General features: G+C 41.7%; 1 protein-coding gene across 5 annotated transcripts; it reads left to right on the top strand.

The window, feature by feature from the left end:
- The first annotated feature begins 3749 nt into the window (after positions 1–3749).
- ZSWIM2 (zinc finger SWIM-type containing 2) lies at positions 3750–20528 on the top strand. Of its 5 annotated transcripts, XM_039494544.1 has the most exons (10): positions 3753–4004; positions 4107–4183; positions 6652–6692; positions 7217–7436; positions 8452–8703; positions 9708–9792; positions 10947–11068; positions 12148–12301; positions 15320–15713; positions 19252–20528. In XM_039494544.1, the coding sequence occupies exons 1-10, from the start codon at positions 3789–3791 to the stop codon at positions 19272–19274; spliced, it is 1584 nt and encodes a 527-aa protein (XP_039350478.1). In that variant the 5' UTR covers positions 3753–3788; the 3' UTR covers positions 19275–20528. The 5 variants fall into 5 exon arrangements, with proteins under 5 accessions (XP_039350474.1, XP_039350478.1, XP_039350476.1 ...); XM_039494540.1 differs by lacking the exon at positions 19252–20528 and having other exon boundaries at positions 3750–4004; positions 15320–16498; XM_039494542.1 differs by lacking the exons at positions 3753–4004; positions 19252–20528 and having other exon boundaries at positions 4129–4183; positions 7228–7436; positions 15320–16498.
- Positions 20529–21000: the final 472 nt, after the last annotated feature.

Genomic DNA, 21000 nt, shown 5'->3' on the forward strand with positions numbered 1-21000 from the left:
TTCAAAGTGTAGCAAAGGTTCAGCTACTTTTAGTTTTCTTTTAAATGCGAGAATATTTTTTGTACCAGAGTATTTTTCCCCATTCTTCCATAACTCAAAAATGGCTGAATATATTTTGCCTGTAAGTTAATACACAAGCACCTTTGCACAGAGACCAATTATAGAAAATGCCAGCCAAATAGGGCAGTGTTTCCCAAACTTGGGATGCCGCTTGTGTAGGGAAAGCCCCGGTAGGCCGGGTCAGTTTGTTTACCTGCCACGTCCGCAGGTCCGTCTGATCGCGGCTCCCACTGGCCGCAGTTTGCTGCTCCAGGCCAATGGGAGCTGCTGGAAGCAGCGCGGGCCAAGGGATGTGCTGGCCACCGCTTCCCACAGCTCCCATTGGCCTGGAGCAGTGAACCGCGGCCAGTGGGAACTGCGGACGCGGCAGGTAAACAAACCAGCCCGGCCTACCAGGGACTTTCCCTACACAAGCGGCATCCCAAGTTTGGGAAACACTGAAATAGATGAATGTTTTGGAAATCTGAGCATATGAAAACAGAAGGAAACTGTTTATCAGTCTTATTGTTGAAGTGAATTGTGTGCTTAGCACAATGAGGTCTTGGTCCCTGACTGGGGCCTTTAGTAGCTACCATGTACAAATAATAAAAGAATAGCATAACAATCAAGCAAACACCAGAATATCTTAAGAACAAGTTGTTCAAACATTTAAGTTGATATTTTGGTGTGCTCAAAGTTTGTTTCCTGTACAGTCAATACAAACAAGGATCCAGTTTTCAAACACATCCAAAAGGTTGATGCCCAGCTGTTGGAATCTTGTGTTACCAAAATTATAAATACAGACAACAGAAAATTATTATGATGCTTGAAAAAATCAGAGCTATTTTACAACTAGAGAGTAATTATTAGCGTTAGTTACACACATTTTTGTTGGTTTGTATAACTTTTACATCCAAGCAAATTGAACATACTGCTGGCCAGCAATATTGATACAAACATAAAACTCTCCTTTATGACAGATTCAGAGCAAATGTGTTTCTGTAAGCAACTTGCAAAGCTAAAATTTACAAAAATGAGAATCTTCCTATCTGAATTAGCAATTGTAGTTCATCCCCGTAAGTTCACAGTTATGTCACAAGAGCATAGAAAAAAAGCTACTTTTTATTATTCTTACAAAGTTGTTATGTAGTAACAGGGAGCAGGGGTAGCAGAGGACACTGGGGATACAGAGCTGGCAGTCTGTGGTCTCCTGCTGATCCCCTGGAATCTGGGCAGGCAAGACTCCAGCCTGTCCTACCACTGAAAGGAGAACAGTATCTGCCTGCCTCCCAATGGAACAATTCTAAACCGAACACTGTCAGATATGCTCACAAAATACTTGAGCTAATATTGACACAAGATGGTAGGAATTGTAATATCCTCTGAATAGACACAATTCCATCATAATTACTTTCCTGTACCTTTGGAGAGGTGATGAGCAGATGGTAGGAGAGATTAAACCACTATGTGGCTACAAAGAGGTCTATTATTTTTGTTGTTGTTTATTTTTCATTGAAATGGGATAAGCTGTCCATTTTTAATATTATTGGGTAAATTGATTACGTAAGGATGCCTAAAGTATGAGATTGGTAATTAAACTAAAAGAAAGAGATACATAAAATAAGAACACTAAACAAATAATGATCATCAATATTAATGTAAGGACTAAGGAAGAAACAAAGTGCAACAGTTCCCCCTGTTGGCTCAACAAAAAACAGGTTACTAACCAATATTGTTCCCAGACCAACACTCACATTTCATTATATTACTGGTACATAAGCATGAAAAATTAAATACAAAATACCAGATTAATTTCAGCTGCATAAGAAAATAATCAAGTTTTGCCAAATGGTAGAGGACAAAGTGTTATCTTCAAACTTTTGAGGAAATGCTGCAGACAGTGAAGAGTAAAAATAATATTGAATAAACCACTGAGAGTTTTCTTAGGTTTATTTTTAGTTACTCATAATAAAGAGGGAAATATAAAAATGATGTTAAAGAAAGGTAAAGAGTTCACACAGGATTTCAATTAAGTTCTAAATTAGGGCTGCTATTTTTGGGCCAGTTACCTATGATGATGTGAATGATTTTGGCACAAGGCAGGTATCCACTCCCTCCCAGCTCGAGTTGTAAACACTGCCCCTGACCATTCCTTAGGTTCTGCTGCAAACAAGCATCCCTTCCTAATCCAGGTTGAACTGCAGCCAGGTCACTTCCACAAAGATTTTACTTCAGTGAAGCAGACTCTGGCAGTAAGACTATAAAAAGGCAGAGTTAATGAAGAGAGAACTAAGGCCAAACATTAATAATGCTGCAGCGGAAGACATCTCACAATGGCCACAAAAGATTAAACAGAAAGGGTAAAGCCCACTGGTGAAAGGCCCTGCAATAAAAGAGCAGTTACACACTGGGAAGAAGGGCTTGGATGCTGCTCCATAAATCCCCATTATCTACTTGCTTGTTTGCTCCAAACTGCTCCCAGATGCCCCCTGAAGCTAAATCTATTGTGTGGGAGGATGTGGGATGTTGTGGTGGTGGTGGGTCATAGTTCTACTTTTATGTGATTTTTTACAGCTTTGAAATAACACAAAATAAGATGGAAAAAACCGGGTGGTGGAGTCCCAGCTAGGCTGACCAGATGTCCCGATTTTATAGGGAGTCCTGATATTTGAGGCTTTTTCTTATATAGAAGCCTATTACCACTCACTCCCTGTCCCGATTTTTCACACTTGCTATCTGGTCACCCTAGTCCCAGCACTACTCTGGTTTGGCCTGGCCTCTGCTGCCCCTCCGGACAGGCCAACACCAGCCTTGAGTGGTTAGGGTGAGCAGGGCCGGCGCTTCCATTTAGGCGACCTAGGCAGTTGCCTAGGGCGCCAGGATTTGCGGGGGGGGGGAGGCGGCGTTTTGCCGGGAGGGCGGCAGGCAGCTCCGGTGAACCTCCCGCAGGCGTGCCTGCGGAGGGTCCGCTGGTCCCACGGCTCCGGTGGAGCATCCGCAGGCACGCCTGCAGCAGGTCCACCGGAGCCCCGGGACCGGCAGCAAAATGGGTAGAGCCGGCCCTGCGCCTAGGGCGCCAAAAACCCTGGCGCCGCTCCTGAGGGTGAGCAGCCACCAAATGTGAAAAATTGGGACACGGGGTGCGGGGTAATAGGAGCCTATATAAGAAAAAGCCCCAAACATCAGGGCTGTCCCTATAAAATCAGGACATCTGGTCACCCTATGAGTGGTGCTGCAAGCCTGTGCACCCGGTCACAGCACCCAGGTGGGGACCGAGCCGAGTCTCTGCCTGGGGAGAGCGGGGGTGGATTTATTCTCCAGCCCCCGAACCTGGAATCCTGTTCAGGACACCCCCCAGCCTCTTACCCCGGGCCGGGCCGGGGCGGGACCCGAGCCGACCTCTCCCCACCCCCGGGGCAGGGCCTGGCCCGACACGGGCAGGTGACAGCAGGAAAAAACACGAATTTCCCAAAGAACAAACGGAACAGTCGGAGCCGCAGGGAGTCGCGCGCGCGGCTCTCCGCGGGAGCCCCGGGGCCGAGCGCGGGCACAGGCCGACCCGCGCAGCACGAACGCCCCCCCGTGGCCTGACTCGGACCCAGCCGCCGCGCGACGCACCAGCAAATAACGGCTCCCGTGGAGCCAAGGGGCCGCGCGCGTCACACCCAGTCAGTCATCGTCACCGCGTCGCTGTGCCCCCGCCCCTCACGGGCGCGCGCGCCCCATGCTCGCGGGGACGCGCCGTTTCTATGGGGACCGGCATCAACGGCGGAGAGTCTGCGGCGGCGGCGGTTTTGGCCCCTCCACTTGCTCCCAGCCGGGCCCCCGCCATGTCCCGGCGGCGGTGCGCAAGCGCCGGGCTGAGCTGGCAGCAGGACCAGGCGCTGGGCAGCACCATGCGCATCGTGCGGGAGCTGGGCCCCACCGGCTTCGTGCTGCAGGAGGAGGGGGGGCCCGCGCACCGGGTACGGAGATGGGGGGCGGGGGCGCGCTCGCTGTGAAGCCCGCGGTGCTGAGTGACCCCCCGCTGCGCCGCGACCAACGCCGCCGTGTGTCTGTTTCCCCAGGTGTTCCTGGGGGAGCCTCACTCCTGCACCTGCGCCACGTTCCTGAGGGAGAGGGACCTGTGCAGCCACATCTGTTGGTAAAGGCGCTGCTCGGGGGCAGCTCCCCCTCTCCACCCACCCAGCCCTGACGCCTTCCTTTCCTCCGGGGAAGAGGAAGCACTGGTCCAGATCAGGGGTCAAAACAGGATTTGCTGAAACCACCACACTTACCTCTTAGCTTCATAGTATAGGTGAAAGAGCAGGGAAAGAAGCTAAGAATCAGGTGGCTGAAGTGCTCGCAAAAAACGTGCAATTTCGCATAAAAATTACCTATTTTAAATGTAGAAAGTTCAAAGTTCAAACTTTAACTATCTGGAAGAGAGTAGTAGGAGTGAACCTGGAAGTTACAGACCAGTGAGTCTTACTTCAGATTCAGGTAAATTACAAACCCCCTAGGTTAACATGAAATGATGGGGACACACTAGCTGTGGCTGCCGTAAAGGAAAATTGGTTGCTTTCTAATTTATCAGTTTGCTCTAGCACCTCTTCCTTGATACCCCGATCCCTGAGAACACTTCATCTTTATTACCAGGAGAATGCAGGCTCAGGATAGGTATCTTCACCCACATCCTCCATGGTGAAGACTGATGCGAGGAAATGATTTAGAGTCTCAGCAATGTCCTTATGTTGCTTAATTTCTCCCTTTAGGCCCTGGTGAGTCAGCAGACCTATCAATTTTATGAGAGGCTTCACAAAAGAATTTCTTGATGGATTTGACACCTTTGCATATTTGCTCTTCAAAATCAATTTGGCCCTCTGGTTTCCCTCTTTTTACCTGCTGTAACTTGTGTGCTTTTTATTGGCCATTGGTCAGATTTCCAAAGTTTGAAGGATTTTTATCTAGCTCCAATGGCCTCTCAAACCTTGCCATTGAGCTAATTGGTTCACTCCTGGCCTGCTTGGTTCCTTATTTGTTCTGCAATGCACAGGCCTTCTGCGATTTTTAAGCAGCATTAATGCCACCTCTAAGGACTTTACTTGCAATGTTAAGGCCTTTTTGACTAACAGTCTCATTTTATTTAACTGACTTTAGAAAGGGAATTATGTTTGGGTATCATATTTCCTCCTTCCCCTTAGGGTGTTACTATTTAATGGCTATTTCTACTTTTCAGATTAATGCTTGTGTGTCACATAAGACTCAATCAAAAATAGTTTCTCCTCATGTTTGCTCTAGAATTAACTTTCCCAAGAAGCAATCCCTTAAAGCATGAAATTGTTTTTCTAAATGTTGTACCAGTGTGCAATTTAACCAGTTAGATGTAGTCAATTATGTATTTCCAATCTAAGAGAATTCTTTGACTGTGCAAACAAAATAGGGGATGAAAGAGAACAGGTGGATCTAATTTTAAATTTGGATTTCAAAAATGTCCCTCACAAGAGGCTCTTAAGGAAACCAAATAGATCTGGGGTAGTAGCTAAACTATTGGCATGGATTAGAAAATGGCAAAGAAATGGGGGGAAATAGTAGAAATAATTGGTAATTATGAGACTTTCAAACAACTGACAGAGGCACAGAGGACCTCAATTTGGATAAGAACGCATTTGTAACTTAGCAGTGTAAACTTTTGTTCTTACAGTTTTAGTCCTAATCTTTTCTCTCTGAAGTATTTAAGATGGCTGTTGTCCCTGAAATGTAAATGTGACGGGTTCAGTCACAGAGACCCCCTTGGGACTGTCACTTGATGTGCTGGAATTACCTCTGAGCCCATTTTCCCTGCCAGCTTAGGACTCCAGAACCCTGCTTTGTTGAGCCAGATAGGCTAGTGTGCTGCAACATAAACCCAGGTCTGGTCCATGCCCCCAAAAATGATTAGACTCACAGATTAGAGTCCTTTCTAGTCTGGGCCCAATCCTTTCCCCAGTACAGTTCTTGTTAGTTCCAGAAGACATCTTAGGTGGAAACTAGGAGTGTTTTCATGACTGGCTGCCCCCTTTGTTCTGTTCCACCCCCTTTTATAGCTTTGGCACAAGGCGGGAATATTTTGTCTCTAGGTCTCCTCCCCTCCTTCTAAATGGAAAAGTACCAGATTTAAGATGGATTCCAGTATCAGGTGACATGTTCATATGTCCTGTGAGACCCCAGCCTCCATTTTTCCAGGGCTGGCCTACAGGTACCCAGAAAGGTTTGCAAGTAAACAGTCATTTACAACCAATTGTACTAGTCAATGGGAGCCATCAAGATTCTAAATCACCATTAATGGCCAACTCTGCATAATCACAATAGGATCCCAGTTATACTTCATATTTCTAGCTTCAGCTACAAGAATGATACATGCATACAAAAGGGATGAACACACACAGTAGATTATAAGCTTTGTAATGATACCTTGCAAGAGACCTTTTGCCGAAAGCATATTCCAGTTACATCATATTCACACTCATAAGCATATTTCCATAAAACATTATGGAGTGCAATGTCACAGTAAAGTTGAAAGTAATAGCCAGTAGTTAGCTTTAGCTGACTTCCACAAGCACCACCTGATGGTTATCTTATTATCATTGTTAGGATATTGTTGAAAAAATTCAAAATTCCAAGAAACCATGAATGTAAGTATAATTCTTTTTGCTTGCTTGTTTTATCTTGCATATAGAGTTTAAATGCACAAAGGCAAAGTTCTCAAGAAGTTAGATAAGATCATCTTTTAGATCAATGACTGTTTTCCCCTAACTAGGGCTGTGGCTACACTTAGCACTTCTAGCCATGTTTGTGCCACACAGATTCTGGGGGTGATGGGTCTCCTCGAATAAATGAATAGCTGCTGTTTGGGGTTGCTTCTGATCATAGTTTAAACATATATACCACCATATTTTGGTGGTGTTTCAGGAAACCTGACTTGAGTTCTATAGAAAAACCTTTGAACCAATTTTGCCATAAAGATCAGTTTTAGATGTGAAGTTGTACAAATTATCATTACAAATTGCAAATGAGAAATGAAGATATACAACATTTCTGGCACTAGAAGCACTGACATCGTTGGTTCGCTGCAGATGATTTACCCTGAAAGTTATGATAGCTGAGTATAGTAAATGTTAAATTTTTGCCAAAGAGCTTTAATTTGAGTTTTCTGTAGATGCTTTTCAGCTGGGTCTTCTGGAAGGCGAGATCAATGATATACTTCAGCAATTACAGCAAGAACAGACACTCCCTCCAAGAGCAAACACTCTCTCCACCAAAACATTACAGAAAGAGGATGATGGATACATTAATCAGAAAGAAATTGATGCAGAGGATGTCTGTCCTATTTGCCAGGAAGAGCTACTAAAGAAAATGTTTCCCATCACTTATTGCAGGTTAGATGTATCGTTTTTCTAGTTTGTTTTCATGGTGGAAACTCAGAAAAAGTTTTCTGTGTTAGCTAATGATAGAAAGTTTCTGCACAGTTAATGGTGCAGGGATCCTATTGGAGGGCTGGTCTTGACATGTAAAAATTTTAATTTTAAATAGTTAATTTTTAGGGATTTTTTTTTTATAAATGCTCCTTGAAACAAAGCAGGGCTGTTGTGTTGTGGCTGAAAAACTACTGTATTAATGATACTGGATTTTCTAAATGTTTATGGACAGGGTACAGTAATTAATGCCTGTTTCAGATCTTGTCTACACTCAATAGTTTTTTTTGACAAAAAAGTCAGCTTTCATTGACAAAACAGTGGAAGTGTACACCCTGAAATGCTCCTCCCCTGATGTAACTCCCCTGATGTGGAGACATAATAAAAGCACCTCAACAAGAGGTGTAGGACTTATGTCGGTGTAGTTAAGATGATGCAGTGTCTGTGTAGACACTGTGTTCCTTACACTGGCTGTCATTCTTGTCAATTTCATGAAATTTACAAGAAAGCCGGCTCCTGGCCCCCGAGCCAGGCTGCTGCCCTGTCTCCGCTCCAAGCTGGGTTGCTGCCCAGGCTCCCTGTTCCCCGCTGGGAGCCCTGCTGCCCCTTGGGGTCCTGGCTCCCCGTAAGGAGCACAGCAGTTGACTGGATTCTAGGCACGAATCTCCCTACTAGAAGTGAGAAGCCACTGGTGTCTGCAGGCCCCCCCCCCAGCCCCCGCCCCCAGCTGAGAGCATGGAGGTGAGAAGCCCCAGGTAGCAGCTGGGCTCCCCGTGTGTGGAGCTGACAACCCTGACTCTCAGTTCTCCACACTGCCCCTCTTCAGTTGGTGGAAGCACTCCTGCTGAGGACATGCACCACCTACAGAAGGAAGGTAGTGTGGACATCAGCCACTGCAGTAATTAATGTGGTGGTTGTAAGTTGACCAAAAATAGTTTGACTTAGGATTGTATCATAGACATAACCTTACTTTCTGTAGGTATGGCTGTGGAAACAACGTTCACATCACATGTATGAAGATTTGGGCTGATTACCAGGGTGAATTAGAGAGTGACTCTGTGGTAAAGTGTCCCCTCTGTAGGGAAGAATTTGCACCATTAAAGCTCATTTTAGAAGAATTCAGGAACTCCACTCAGCTTGTGACTGCAGCAGAGAAAGTCAGACTTGACAAACACCTTGGACTCCCCTGTAATAACTGCAGAGCATTTCCAATTGAGGGAAAATGCTACAAGTAAGTACTTTTAAAGCACTTTTAATTTAACAGTACAATTCCTTGTAACAACCTATAATTTACTACTTATTCCCTTTTGTCTTTACTATAACTAAACAAACAACGTTTCTCTGTGGAATAGATGACATTGGTTCTTATAGCTCAAGTCTAATTATATTGGTGCTGATTTCTGGTCAATTTACATTACAGCGATCGGTGTAACAGATTCCTAACGGGATCTTTAGCTCAATGATATATGAGGTTGAGTCAGCACCTCCGAATTCCTTAGTGTAATGCATTTCATCTGAAGACTTATGGCTATATCCACTAAAAGCACACAAGTAAGTTTACTCACACAAGAAATCGCACTGCCAGTGATGTGAGTAAAATTATTCATGTTTGTGGTGGCTGTAGGTCGACCTAACTTAAGTCTACTTAATTTTATAGCATAGACATGCCCTTAAAAGCAAGTAAAATTGAAAACACATCTAAAACTTAATCTAACTAGGTACAGGTTTTGTTCAAAATGGTTGTCTCTCACCAGTATTCTTCTCAGTTATGACTGACTTTTCCTCGGTCAGGATCTTCCACAGAAGTACAAGATGCTGGCTACCCTTGTCTTCCTAGGTGAAGGATCTTTGTCTAAACCTATTTTCAGTTTCCAGAGACTTCAACCCCTCCTTCTGTTGGTGAAACAGACCCCCTCCAGGGGTCTGCAGACCACAGGTTGAAAACCACTGTTCTGTGGTAATGACAACTTTTCGCTGACCTCCGCAGACCACAACACCGGCACATACAATTCACTTTTCTATAAAGTTCAGCCAGAAACAAAGCAAAGCAAAAGGGTTTTATTTTATAAAAACTTTCACGGATTAAATGGGCTTGAGTTAAGATAATTTTATACTGTAATATGGGACTTCCTGATACTAAATAGTAGAATTTTCAACAAAGGATTTTCATACATTAATAAGTTATACTAAACTGTTAACATTCCACTCTAACTACCTTATATTTTTATTTTTCAGGTGCACTGAGTGTAGTGAATATCACCTATGCCATGAATGCTTCACTAGCTTTTGCCATCCTCCACATGTTTTCACCTTTCGACAGGTATAGAACTATATTTTATTGCATCATATCCAAAGCTATCTAATAGTCAGGCATAGAAAACATTTTACGTAGGAATGTAAAGCTGATCTTGTTTTTTAAAAATAAACACCATTACAGTGACGAGGATTACCTGTGATTGAATATAAACCACTATGAAATACTTAAATAGCAAGGAAGGAGTAGAACCGTAAACTGAAATGGTACTTCAAAATAGGATCAATTGTGTGGATGAGGAAGGAGACATGACAGAAATGTCAGCTGCCTCTGTACTATTCATCTTCTGTCTTGCTCTGGACCTTTCAAATTACTCTCTGCAGAAACGGAATAAAGAGAACGGGTCATTTTGGGGCAGGGGACTGAATGTTGTCATCCCGTCTCCTGGCCCTCATGTCTGGTGGTATTTTCTATTAAAAAAAAAATACAGAATATACTGTATTAACTTCTCGGTGCCCCACTCCTTGGTAGGATCACCCTTTAAAAATGCTCAGGACAGCCACTAGCTGGAGGATCCCTGTCAACATGGCTGTGTTGGAACTACAGTGCCAGGGGAGTGCTGGGAGCACAGACCTAAATCAAAGGCATGGGGTTATCACTGTGAACTACCTTGGCCTTCCACTGTGCCCTACCCCAGGATCTAAAAGGCTTGGGCAGTGATCTAGCCTTTTATCAATTTGTGCACTTCCATAGTTAATTAATTTTTATATCACTAATTCACTGCATAGAGCCAAGGTACATAAACCACGTGAATGAGGATTGCCATAGCCTCCATAGGTTCAATGGCAGGTTCTGCAGTTTTACATCTCAAGACCCAGAAATATTAACTCTTCGAGTTTACCATCCATAAGGATAAGTTTGGTTTTTTTGTTTGTTAGACATAATGGCCAAAATTGTCCTGCACTGCTGTGAGAGACAGCACAGCACTTCAGAGCTTTTGCAAAACCTCTTGCCTCTTAAAATACAAGGACTTCAGTAAGAATGGCGATTAATCTGTGTTTGTTGCTACAGAAGTTTCTAGAGAAATTTGTTAAATTGTTCATAGTTTCTTTTCATGATTTACAAAACCCATATTTGGAAATTGGAGGGTTTTTTTTTCCTCAGTTACTTCTTGCACCATATTCTGCAGTCTTTTCGTTAGCTTTTTCTGTATTCAACAGAAGAGAAATCAGAGGTGGAGGTCACTTGACCAAGTTTCACAATTGTCAACTTCAGGAGGAAATTTAAAAAGCGTTAATCCAGGTGATAATTCTAAAGAAGAGATGTTACATCTTCAAGAGAAGTAAGATACAATTTTTTAATACTATTTAATGTAATCAAATTCAACATTCTTTAAAAACAATTCTTTTTTTCAATTCATTAACATTTACTTTTGTTTATAGAAATGATCGTGTAAAGGGTAACAGGAAATGCTTTAGAGAAACCAGATGTATATTAATTTCATATCTTCATAATCTAGATAAAATAAAATTTTAAATGCACCTTGCAGGTGAGTGTGATTCTGCTCACCTGTGTTTAGAAACTAATGGCATGAGCCTTGGAAAAACATTTTAAACCATCACATAATGAACTACCCTTTGAATAGCAGTAAGAAAAAAAAAAAAAAGACAGCAAAAAGCAAAAACTACGCGTTTAAAAAATTAAATGTGTTTGTGGAATTTCTGAATGGAAAGAGAAACTACCAGCAATATCATAAGAAAACCGTATGAAAGTAGGCTTACCATCCAGGTTTGCAGATGAAAAAGATTTGAATAAATATGAATTGATGTGCTTATTGAAATCAAACTCTTTGCAGTTCACTGATAACGAAGAGCTAGCATCGCGCCGCTTTGTACTAGAACAGAATACTGTTTTAGTGCACTCTGACTGCAACAGGATCCACACATGCAAACAAAACCTGTGTATACCTCACAGAAAGTCTTAGTGAGGAAGGATAGCCTTGGTTAAGAAATTAGCTTGGGCCTCAGGACATAAGGATTAATTTCCTGGCTCAGCACAAGCTCCCTGCATGACCTTGAGCAACTCACATGACCCCTTTTTGTGCCTTGGTTCTCTCAAATAAAAAGGAGATTATAATCTTTCAACCAAAAGTTATAGGCTTGATGCAAGAATTACTTGAGTGAAATTTTCTGGCCTGTTTAATACAGAAGGTCAGACTAGATTATCATAATGGCCTCTCTTCTGCGGAGAGTAAGGGTCCACTGATGATGGTTTTGTAGCAAGATTAATCTGCTGAACCATCAGCCTGTAAAGTGATAGTCCAATGACCAAAACTAGCCTGCCATTTTGAAGGTTTCAGTTTCTATTGCTATTTTCCTACTATGTACTGAAAAAACATGATGTGTATTTTCTATTGTTTAGGTCCAGTTGCATCCCAAAGCACATTGTAAAATCTTTACCTCTGATGTTGATTAGAAAATGTAGCAACTTTCTTGCTCCAGGTCTGCAATGTAGGCTCTGCTTGAAGATCTTTTGTCTTGGTCAGTATGCAAGACTCTTGCCATGTAATCACAAGGTAAAGAAAACTAAAGGCTCTAAATTTTACTGAACCCAAAACCCAGTGTTCATGCCAAAATCCCACTGTTAGCCTGTGTTCATGCTTGTGGTTCAGCTCTTTAACATAGTCTAGACACTTAAAATTCTCTTCTACAAAGTTGATGAAAATGTAAGCATTGGAAGGAATATGTGAAGTATGCTGAATGCAGTGTTGTGTAGTCATGTCGGTCCCAGGATATTAGAGACAAGGTGGGTGAGGTAATATCTTTTATTGGACCAACTTCTGTTGGTGAGAGAGACAAGCTTTCATGCTTACACAGAGCTCTTCTTCAGCTCTGGGGAAGCTTACTCAAGCTATGTCTACACTACAGCTTAGGCATAAAAGTCACTCAGGGGTATGAATAAGCTCTCTCCCATTGGCTTAAGAGCATCTGCACTAGCAGCATTATAGCTGCATCAGGGCAGCTGTGCTGCTGTAAGCTCTGTAGTATAGTCGTAGCCTCAGTGTCACAACTATATACAGGATGGAACAGATTGTTTGTTTAATATAAGTAGTTAATATATTTCAAGGAACCATTCAGGGTGAAGTGGGCAGTTAACACCCTTCCAGTCAGGGCCGGCTCTAGGTTTTTTGCCACCCCAAGTGGGGCGGGGGGAAACCTCTGAGAGCGCAACTTCCAAAGCAAAAAAAAAAAAAAAAAAGTGGCCAGAATGCCGCCCCTAGCATGTGCTTGGTTTGTTGGTGCCTAGAACTGGTCCTGCTTCCAGTCATAGGGAAGCAAATGTGAAAGTAGAATGAATTATATTGTAAAAATAAGAATGGATTAAAGAAATGTTGTATGTACCTTTAAGCAGAAATAAGAAATGTTGAAATACAGGTGCCAGGAAAAGAAACATTAGGCATAAACAATAGTGCTAATGGCGAAACATTAACAGAAGATGGGTAATAGTTAGTAAGGAAATAAGATATGCATGCCTAGCCCAGGTAAACGTATCTGATTCTGCTTCCTTTGTTATCTTGTTAAGTTCTCACCCTTTATCTGTATAAATAAGATAGTTTGTGTCTTGCATGGTGCTCACATTATCTGGGTGTTATTAGCAGAGCGCTGTGCTAATAAAACAGAGTGGTCTGACAAACTGTGAGTCCTGAGTCTAACTTTGACACAAAGAAAGGTGGGGAGAACAGCTGTGGGGAGTTGTCAGTGGGCTATAGATTGTTGTAATAAGCCATAAATCCAGTGTGTCTATTCAATGCTTGATTTTTAGTGTTTAGCAAAGTTATGAATTTTAGGCTCCCAGGCTCACCTTTTGAAAGTGTTGTGCAGGTTTCCTTTGAGGATGAGGACTTAGAGGTCAGATATAGAGTGATTGTTTTGTGAAAAGTGTTCACTCACAGGTGGTGAGGTGGTTTTGTGTTTTATCACTTTCCTGTTCAAGTTCATATAAGAGCGTAGTGATTGTCTAGCCAGTTGCTGTAGGGGCATTGAATGCACTGAATGAGGTATATCACATGTTGTGATAGCTATGGATAGGACCCATGGATCTTGAAAGGTGTGTTGATGGGGCAGCTTCCTCCAGGACACAACAGACTTCCTCCACAAACTCCAACATTAACAGCTGCCCTCAGAACACCATCCTTGTCACCATGAACATCACCTCCTTATACACCAGCATCCCTCACAATGATGGCATAGCTGCCTGCCTCACATATTTACAAGACAATGAGCAACCCTCAGCTGTCCTCCTCAAACACATCTATTTCATCCTCACCCATAACAATTTAACATTCAACAATAAACACTTTGTCCAAGCCATGGGAACAGCTGTGAGTACTAGGATGACTCCCCAAAATGCCAGCCTCTTCATGGGTAACTTTGAAGAATAATTTTTAGACAAATGCACCACAAAAACAATGATACACCTGAGATACATCAATGATATTTTCATCCTCTAGACAGACAAACTCCCTCAGAGATTTACACCACAACTTCAACAACCCACCAGTAGTCCATTAAACTCTTTTTGGAACACCTCCACACCATCAACTTCCTGGACATCATGATCAGCTTTAGCAATGGAACCCTATATACAAGAAACCCACAGATCATCACACCTACCTTCATAGATCCAGTAACCACCCCAAACCTACCAAAACAGCTGTTATCTACAGCCAGGCACTCATACAACAGAATATGCTCTGAGGAGAAAGTCCAGGATTTACACCTTAACACACTCAAAACTGCCTTCACCAAACAAGGATACTCTACCAGAGAAGTAGATCACATCATTGAATGGGTCACCCAAATACCCCAAGAGAACTTGCTTCAATACAGAAATAAAACTCCCTCTGACCACACACCCCTAGTTATCAGCTGCCCTTCCACACTGGAACGCATACATGGTATCACTAAACAATTACAACCCATATTTGATGGGGACTCCATCCTGAAATAAATCTCTCTATTTTTATAGCAATTTACACCATCCTGTAAAAAGAAAAGCCAGTGTTACCTGAAAGTACACAAATATTAATCTAATATCTATAGTTAGTATCTTTTTATAAATTTCTAGAAAGAGTGGCAAGCAAAGTGCCAGGAGAATTAGGCTGAATCAAAAATACTGAAGTCAACATTGAGTCTGTAGACCAGTGAACATAGGTGCAACTATTTTCTTCATGGAAGGTGATTAAAAATTTATTTGAAATTTGAAGCACATCAATAAGTGTGCTTCAAATGTATTGATTTACAGCAGCCAATCTAAGTTGAGGTAAGGCATTTTCCGTAGTAAATTGGAGTTGGCACTTGATACATGAAGGGAGCATGCCAATTATACACTAATGTAGCTCCACTGAGATCCAGTGAAGGTACTTCTGGTTTATAATGGTAAGAGAGAAGAATCCGGCTCCTTTGAATGTTGTTTTTGCATGCAAGAATAATTACTTCTATAGTATTCTTCCAAGTTGGATTAATTATTATAATATTGTCGATAATTATCAGGACACGGATCCATATATCTTAACTGACTCTCTTTTTTTAAGTTCCACAGAGAATGTATTGACAACTGGTTATTGCACCAAAAAAATGCATGTCCTATTGATGGATATACTGTGTATAATCCATTAACCTGGAAGGATAGATCAGCCAATCGTGATATCAGTCAGTCAGGATCTCAAACAAATACTACCAAACTTGCAAAGCAGAAGGAACCAGAGCTTTTCATACCTGGAATTGGATTGTTCTTCAAGCAAACATTATTAGGCCATACACGTGAAAAATCTCAAGAAAGCCTCCAAAGACTTCATAACAATAAAGATCCACCACATTCTCAATGGGGTTTAACTTTAAATGATATAAGTGACTTTCATTTAGGAGATTCTGATTCTAGTCAGCACAGCATTGATAGAAATTTAAATCTACAATTTTCCAGGCATGGTAAGGATTTAGCCCATAAGCCTTTCCAGAAAATACTCTCTCAAAAATCCTATTCTGTTACATCTAGAAAAGATGCAATTTCTGATGGTACGAGAGGCTTAAATGGAACTTGTACTAATAAAGAGAAAGGAGCAAAAGTGTGCCACGCTGACCATGCTAACCCGAACAAAGTAGTTTCTTTTGAAGACAGGTATAACCATGAAATTTCAGCATGTGTAAGATTTCCTGGGAAATTGAACTTGGAGGATAATTTGGGGGGTACAATTGACTATACGTTCCCAAAAAGGGACAATACGTGTGTGGGAAAAGCCAGACAGCAAAGAAGACTTCTAGCAAGACCACCTAAGCATAAGCCTCTGAGCCTTAAAACTACAGAAGTAGCTTTATTAATGGAAGGAATTCCACTGAATAACAAGTCATAATATAAAGAATGTATGAAATGTTTAGAAAACAGCTATATTTTTATAGTTTTAAACTAATGCTTTTTTCTGAGATTTTATTTTCCATTAGTGTATTCCCAAGAGGCTGTTTCTACCAAGTTTAAAGGTCCTTTACACCACTGGACTGGCTTAATGGAGTCCAAGAATCAGATCCAATAACTAACCTGGGGTGAATAAAGTGAAGCTAAAAGCTGAAGTATTTATTGCAAAAATACTGATAATTTTAAAACTTACAGCTCTTAGTTGGCTAGTCAAGGATACAATGCAAGTCTTTCCTGTTCTCTCAGAAATTCAAAGTTACTATATTGAAATAAAATATTAAAATTTTAATTGAAAGACTACAAAGTGGGCTTCAGAGTACTGTAAAGCAGATTTGATATACACATCTCACTTACACTAAACATAGAAATCCACAATGCTATTTTTAGTTGCTTTTCAGAGTAGAATCACACCATTAAAGATCAAAGTTTGAGGCACCATTTTTTAACCTCCAATTAACTTCAGCCAAAAAAAGAGGAACTTAATATGTTGCAGGGGGCCAAATATCAGGGTCTTTAGTTTCTTTGAAATTAATGGGAGAAAGTATTTTATCTAGTTATATCAAACTACAGTAACTCTTCACTTAAACTTGTTCTGCTTAACGTTGTTACGTTGCTGATCAATTAGGGAACATACTCATTTAAAGTTGTGCAATACTCCACTCTTACGTGGTTTGGCTGCCTGCTCTCTCCACAGCTGGCAGCCTCCCTACGTGTCCCCCCTCGCACCTCCCACCTGCTGGCAGACCCACAGATCAGCGCCTTTCCCTGCCTCCTGCCACCAGCACTCAGCTGGCTTGCGGTGTTTTGGAGGCAGGAGGGAGGAGCAAGGACTCGGCACACAGGCTCCCTCTCTCTCCCCTGCCTCCCAAACGCCACAAGCCAGCTGATTGCCCTGGGCAGGAGGGAAGGGGGAGGACTCCGCGCACCTCCCCCCTCCCTCCCCTGCCTTCCGAATGCGGCAATCAGCTGGCTTATGGCGTTCAGAAGGAAGGGGATGGAGGGAGGAGGAGGCAGGACGCAGCATGTGAAGTAAAGGGGGAGGAACTGGGGGGGGGGAGAAGAGGCAGGTCAAGGGTGGGGGCTTGTGGGAAGGGGTGGTGTGGGCAGGCTGAGGGTTGAGCCCCCTGCCCCTGGTGCTTGTAGAGTAGGGGAAGCTACCCTGGAACCTAACCCCCCATTTACATTAATTCTTATGAGGAAATTGGATTCGCTTAACATCGTTTCACTTCAAATAATGTTGTAGTTTTGTTCCTGAAAAATGCTAAGTGAGGAGTTACCGTACTTAAGTAATAATTTCAGTTCTGCCTTTGGCTGCTCAGGAGTCAGGGACTGAGACCAATACAATTGATATAATCGTGGATACGAAAGCTTTTCACCTTTGAAGAAAACAGAAAAGATGAATATGAAGTATCATCCTATCCAAGAAAGAGCACAGTCAGTCACATGAGAACAACACTGTATAAAGAGATATTGTCCCTTCCTAAAACTGATCTTTGCAGCCAGATGGAATTTAGAAACAAATTCAAATACCTCTAGCCAAAGTTACACAAACATCAAGTCCTAAACAGCATTTAAGATCAGAATTTCATGGCAGTAATCTGAATTTATGTAAAATGATGGTAATCAATACAGTACCTTTGGGAAGCTGTTGCTTGACTAAAATGTACCACAAAAAACTCAGTTCTCACGAAATTGCTAATTTTGCTCCCCTTCTCTGGTCCTCTTTATTCTTTTCCTAGTTTTATGCCACTTAAACTTAATTTATATGATGACACACACACCAAAATATCTTTAGGATTAGTACCTGAAGCCATCCCAGTGGTATCAGCCAATATCTTGACATTAAATTAGTTACTGCTGAGTACAACAAACTAGCACAGCTAATTTGATTTAAAGCACAGTCTCTACAAATTTGGTTAGATAAATCAATCCTGCACAAAGACAGCACCCCTTCATTTGAGTCCCAAAGCAGCTGTGTAACTAAAAAACAATTCTTCAGAGTGTGTGTGTGTGTGAGAGAGAGAGAGAGAGAGAGAGAGAGAGAGAGAACGAACACACTGGTACAGATAAACTGAGCGTTTTTCTTTCCTCTGGCCATTGGATAGGTGGTATCCCATCAGAATACAGAGGTTTTTTTACTTTGCTGTACATAGGTAAACTCCTCTGGTGATGACTTCCAAAGCTGCAAAATATGGATTGTTGACCCTACTGTCCTAACTCAAGTTACTCATACCAGGCCTCCTATCTAATGAGACATTTGAGTAGGGTGACCAGATGTCCCAATTTTATAGGGACAGTCCTGATATTTGGGGCTTTTTCTTATATAGGCACCTATTACTCCCCACACTCTGTCCCAATTTTTCATACTTGCTATCTGGGCACCCTACATTTGGGTGTCTGTTACTGGTCAGAGCACAAAAAACAAGACATTTATTTTCCTTGTGGTGTAATTGCCAAAGGTTTATGTGGATAGGCCTGACACACTAATTATTGGTCCAAGGAACCAGGAACCAAGAGCAGGGTCATTGAGGGCTACTCAAGCTGTTGAAATAGACGTGTATCTGCTCCACAGATTACATCACCTAGGGCCATTAGATGATTTTCTAGGGGGTTAAGCAAACAAACAATCTAAGGCCATGTGTATATGTACAACAGTGCAGCTGTACCAATGCAACTGCATCGCTGCAGTGAATGTAGTGAAGATGCTCTATGTCAACTGTAGAGAGCTCTCCCATCTGCATAATAAAACCACCTCCGTGAACGGCAGAAGCTATGTCAGTGGGAGAAGCTCTCCCACCAACAGTGTGCTGTCCACAGACCTCTTTGGGAGCCAGGTAGCAAACATTTGTTTAAAGTTACAACAACAAAGTATGTACCAGAGAGAGCGTGAGAATGAACAGGGTATAGTCTCCTCTAATTCCCATTATAATAAACAAGGTTACATTTGTGCATCAAGAGCACTCTGTGCACCTGCTGAAGAGAGAAAATAGAATTGTAATTTAATTGTTAAATTGTGGGATTATAGCTCATACTCATTTTCCAATTTCATTTTCTCAGGGAAGTGGACTATACTCTTATGAAATGAGAAACTGGTTGAGGCCCTGCACTGTCAATCTCAGTTCAATTCCCTGCTCTGCTACAGATTTCTTATGGACCTTAGTCAAGTAATTTAATCTCTTCATTCCTCAGTTCCTCAGCTGTAAAATGTATTTCCTCTTTCACATCCTGTGTCTTGACAATTTACATTGTAAACTCTCGGGATTGTCTCGTACATCTGTACAGTTCCTAGCCCAATGAAGGGTCTGATCACAGACAAAAATACATGTGAGAGATGGGCAGGACAACAAGGGAAGATGTCAAATCTTAGATTTATTGATAAATCAAGTACCTCTCTTTAGGTATTGTCTTTGTGATGTTACAAAACAATTACAATGTTTTTCTTAGACTTCCAGGTTTGTCAATAAAGCCAGACTATTTCGATAACATTCAGTGGAATGCATTTCAGATCTTATTTAATCCTTGTCTTGTCTTGTCTGTGAACAGTCAACATTCCACTGACTAACAGAAATTAGGGCTTATTGTTACAGTCATGAGCAATCTAGTGACTAAGGACATTTAAAAAAAATTGTACTGACCCCAAAGATGTAACTGGGGACCAAAACAGAAGGCAATTAGTGTAATAACACAACATAGACTTCAAAGGACTTGCTCTGTGCTGGAGGTAAAATCCTGAGATTCTCTGAAGCAGAGCACATTATGCAACCAGGACTGCAATGAGCCAAAAAATTTGGGCTTGGGTCTGAGAATGTTTCTGCCGTTCCCAGCGATGTCAGTAGAAATTGTGGGTCAGCACCTTTCAGAATCGTGCCCTTGTAAGGACTGTCCTGCTCTAAATATAGTCAGTAGAGGGGTTTATTAGGACACAAGGTCTCAATCCTTTAGTGAGCTCTTTGAGGACACAGCTGTCTGCCTACACAGAGCTTAGAATTTGGAGCCTAAGTAAACAAATTAATAGTAAGTGCAGTTTTGGGGACCCATGACAAGTTCTTAATATAGGAGTGATTTGGTGGGAAAATTTAATTTCTTGTTATAAACCTAGCAAAGAAAGTTCACATGAAATTTGTGTGTTCCTGAATAACATGCGCTTCTTAAAAAAATTCTAAATGTAAATTAAAAATAAGGCAGCAATAACCTTTAAAAACTATTTTATTATATTGCATGAGCTATAATGTTTTACAAATCTTAATTACATTTTCAGCAATAAATACAGTAGTACTGTAGTAAATACTCTGAGACATGAAGACACCTGACAAAAGGATACAAAAGATAGAAACACTTAAAAAGAGGAATGCAAAATGTCAAGTATGTTTGAAATGGAAAATAAATGTTTACAAGAGTATGTGTTTGAAAATGATTGCCAAGGCAATGAAGTGCTTGTTCAACATTTAAGGCGCAGTCCTGTAAGATGCTCAGCACTTCCTGTGTCATCAGCTCCATGGGTTTCATCATCTCACAGAATTGGGCTCTGTGAGCTTCATGTACTAGCAAGCATTAAAAAGGGCCTTTTCCCCAACACAGCTGCAAAGATGCTGTAAAAATATTGTTACAAAAGACTTGAGATCATAATATGCATTAAAGTCTGACATCATATTGTGCTTTAACTGAATCTATCAGTTTAATTGAGGAATAATGTATCCAAGTACTTGGAAAACATGTATAGAGATTTAATAAATCTTAATTTGTGACTGAAATTACAGGAATTTCAGTTGGTAAAACTAAATTTTTAAATTTTAAAATGTTGAGAAC

This window comes from Mauremys reevesii, linkage group 11, assembly GCF_016161935.1.
Source record: "Mauremys reevesii isolate NIE-2019 linkage group 11, ASM1616193v1, whole genome shotgun sequence".
Classification (NCBI taxonomy): Eukaryota; Metazoa; Chordata; order Testudines; family Geoemydidae; genus Mauremys; species Mauremys reevesii.

What these genes read in the sequence shown, in the direction of transcription:
- ZSWIM2 (XM_039494540.1), top strand. Translation starts at nt 3,789, where the DNA reads ATGGGGACCGGCATCAACGGCGGAGAGTCTGCGGCGGCGGCGGTTTTG. An exon ending in AATTCCAAGAAACCATGAAT is followed by an intron (nt 6,693 to 7,216) that starts GTAAGTATAATT and finishes AGTTTTCTGTAG; the next exon opens with ATGCTTTTCAGCTGGGTCTT. An exon ending in TCTTGCCATGTAATCACAAG is followed by an intron (nt 12,302 to 15,319) that starts GTAAAGAAAACT and finishes TCTTTTTTTAAG; the next exon opens with TTCCACAGAGAATGTATTGA.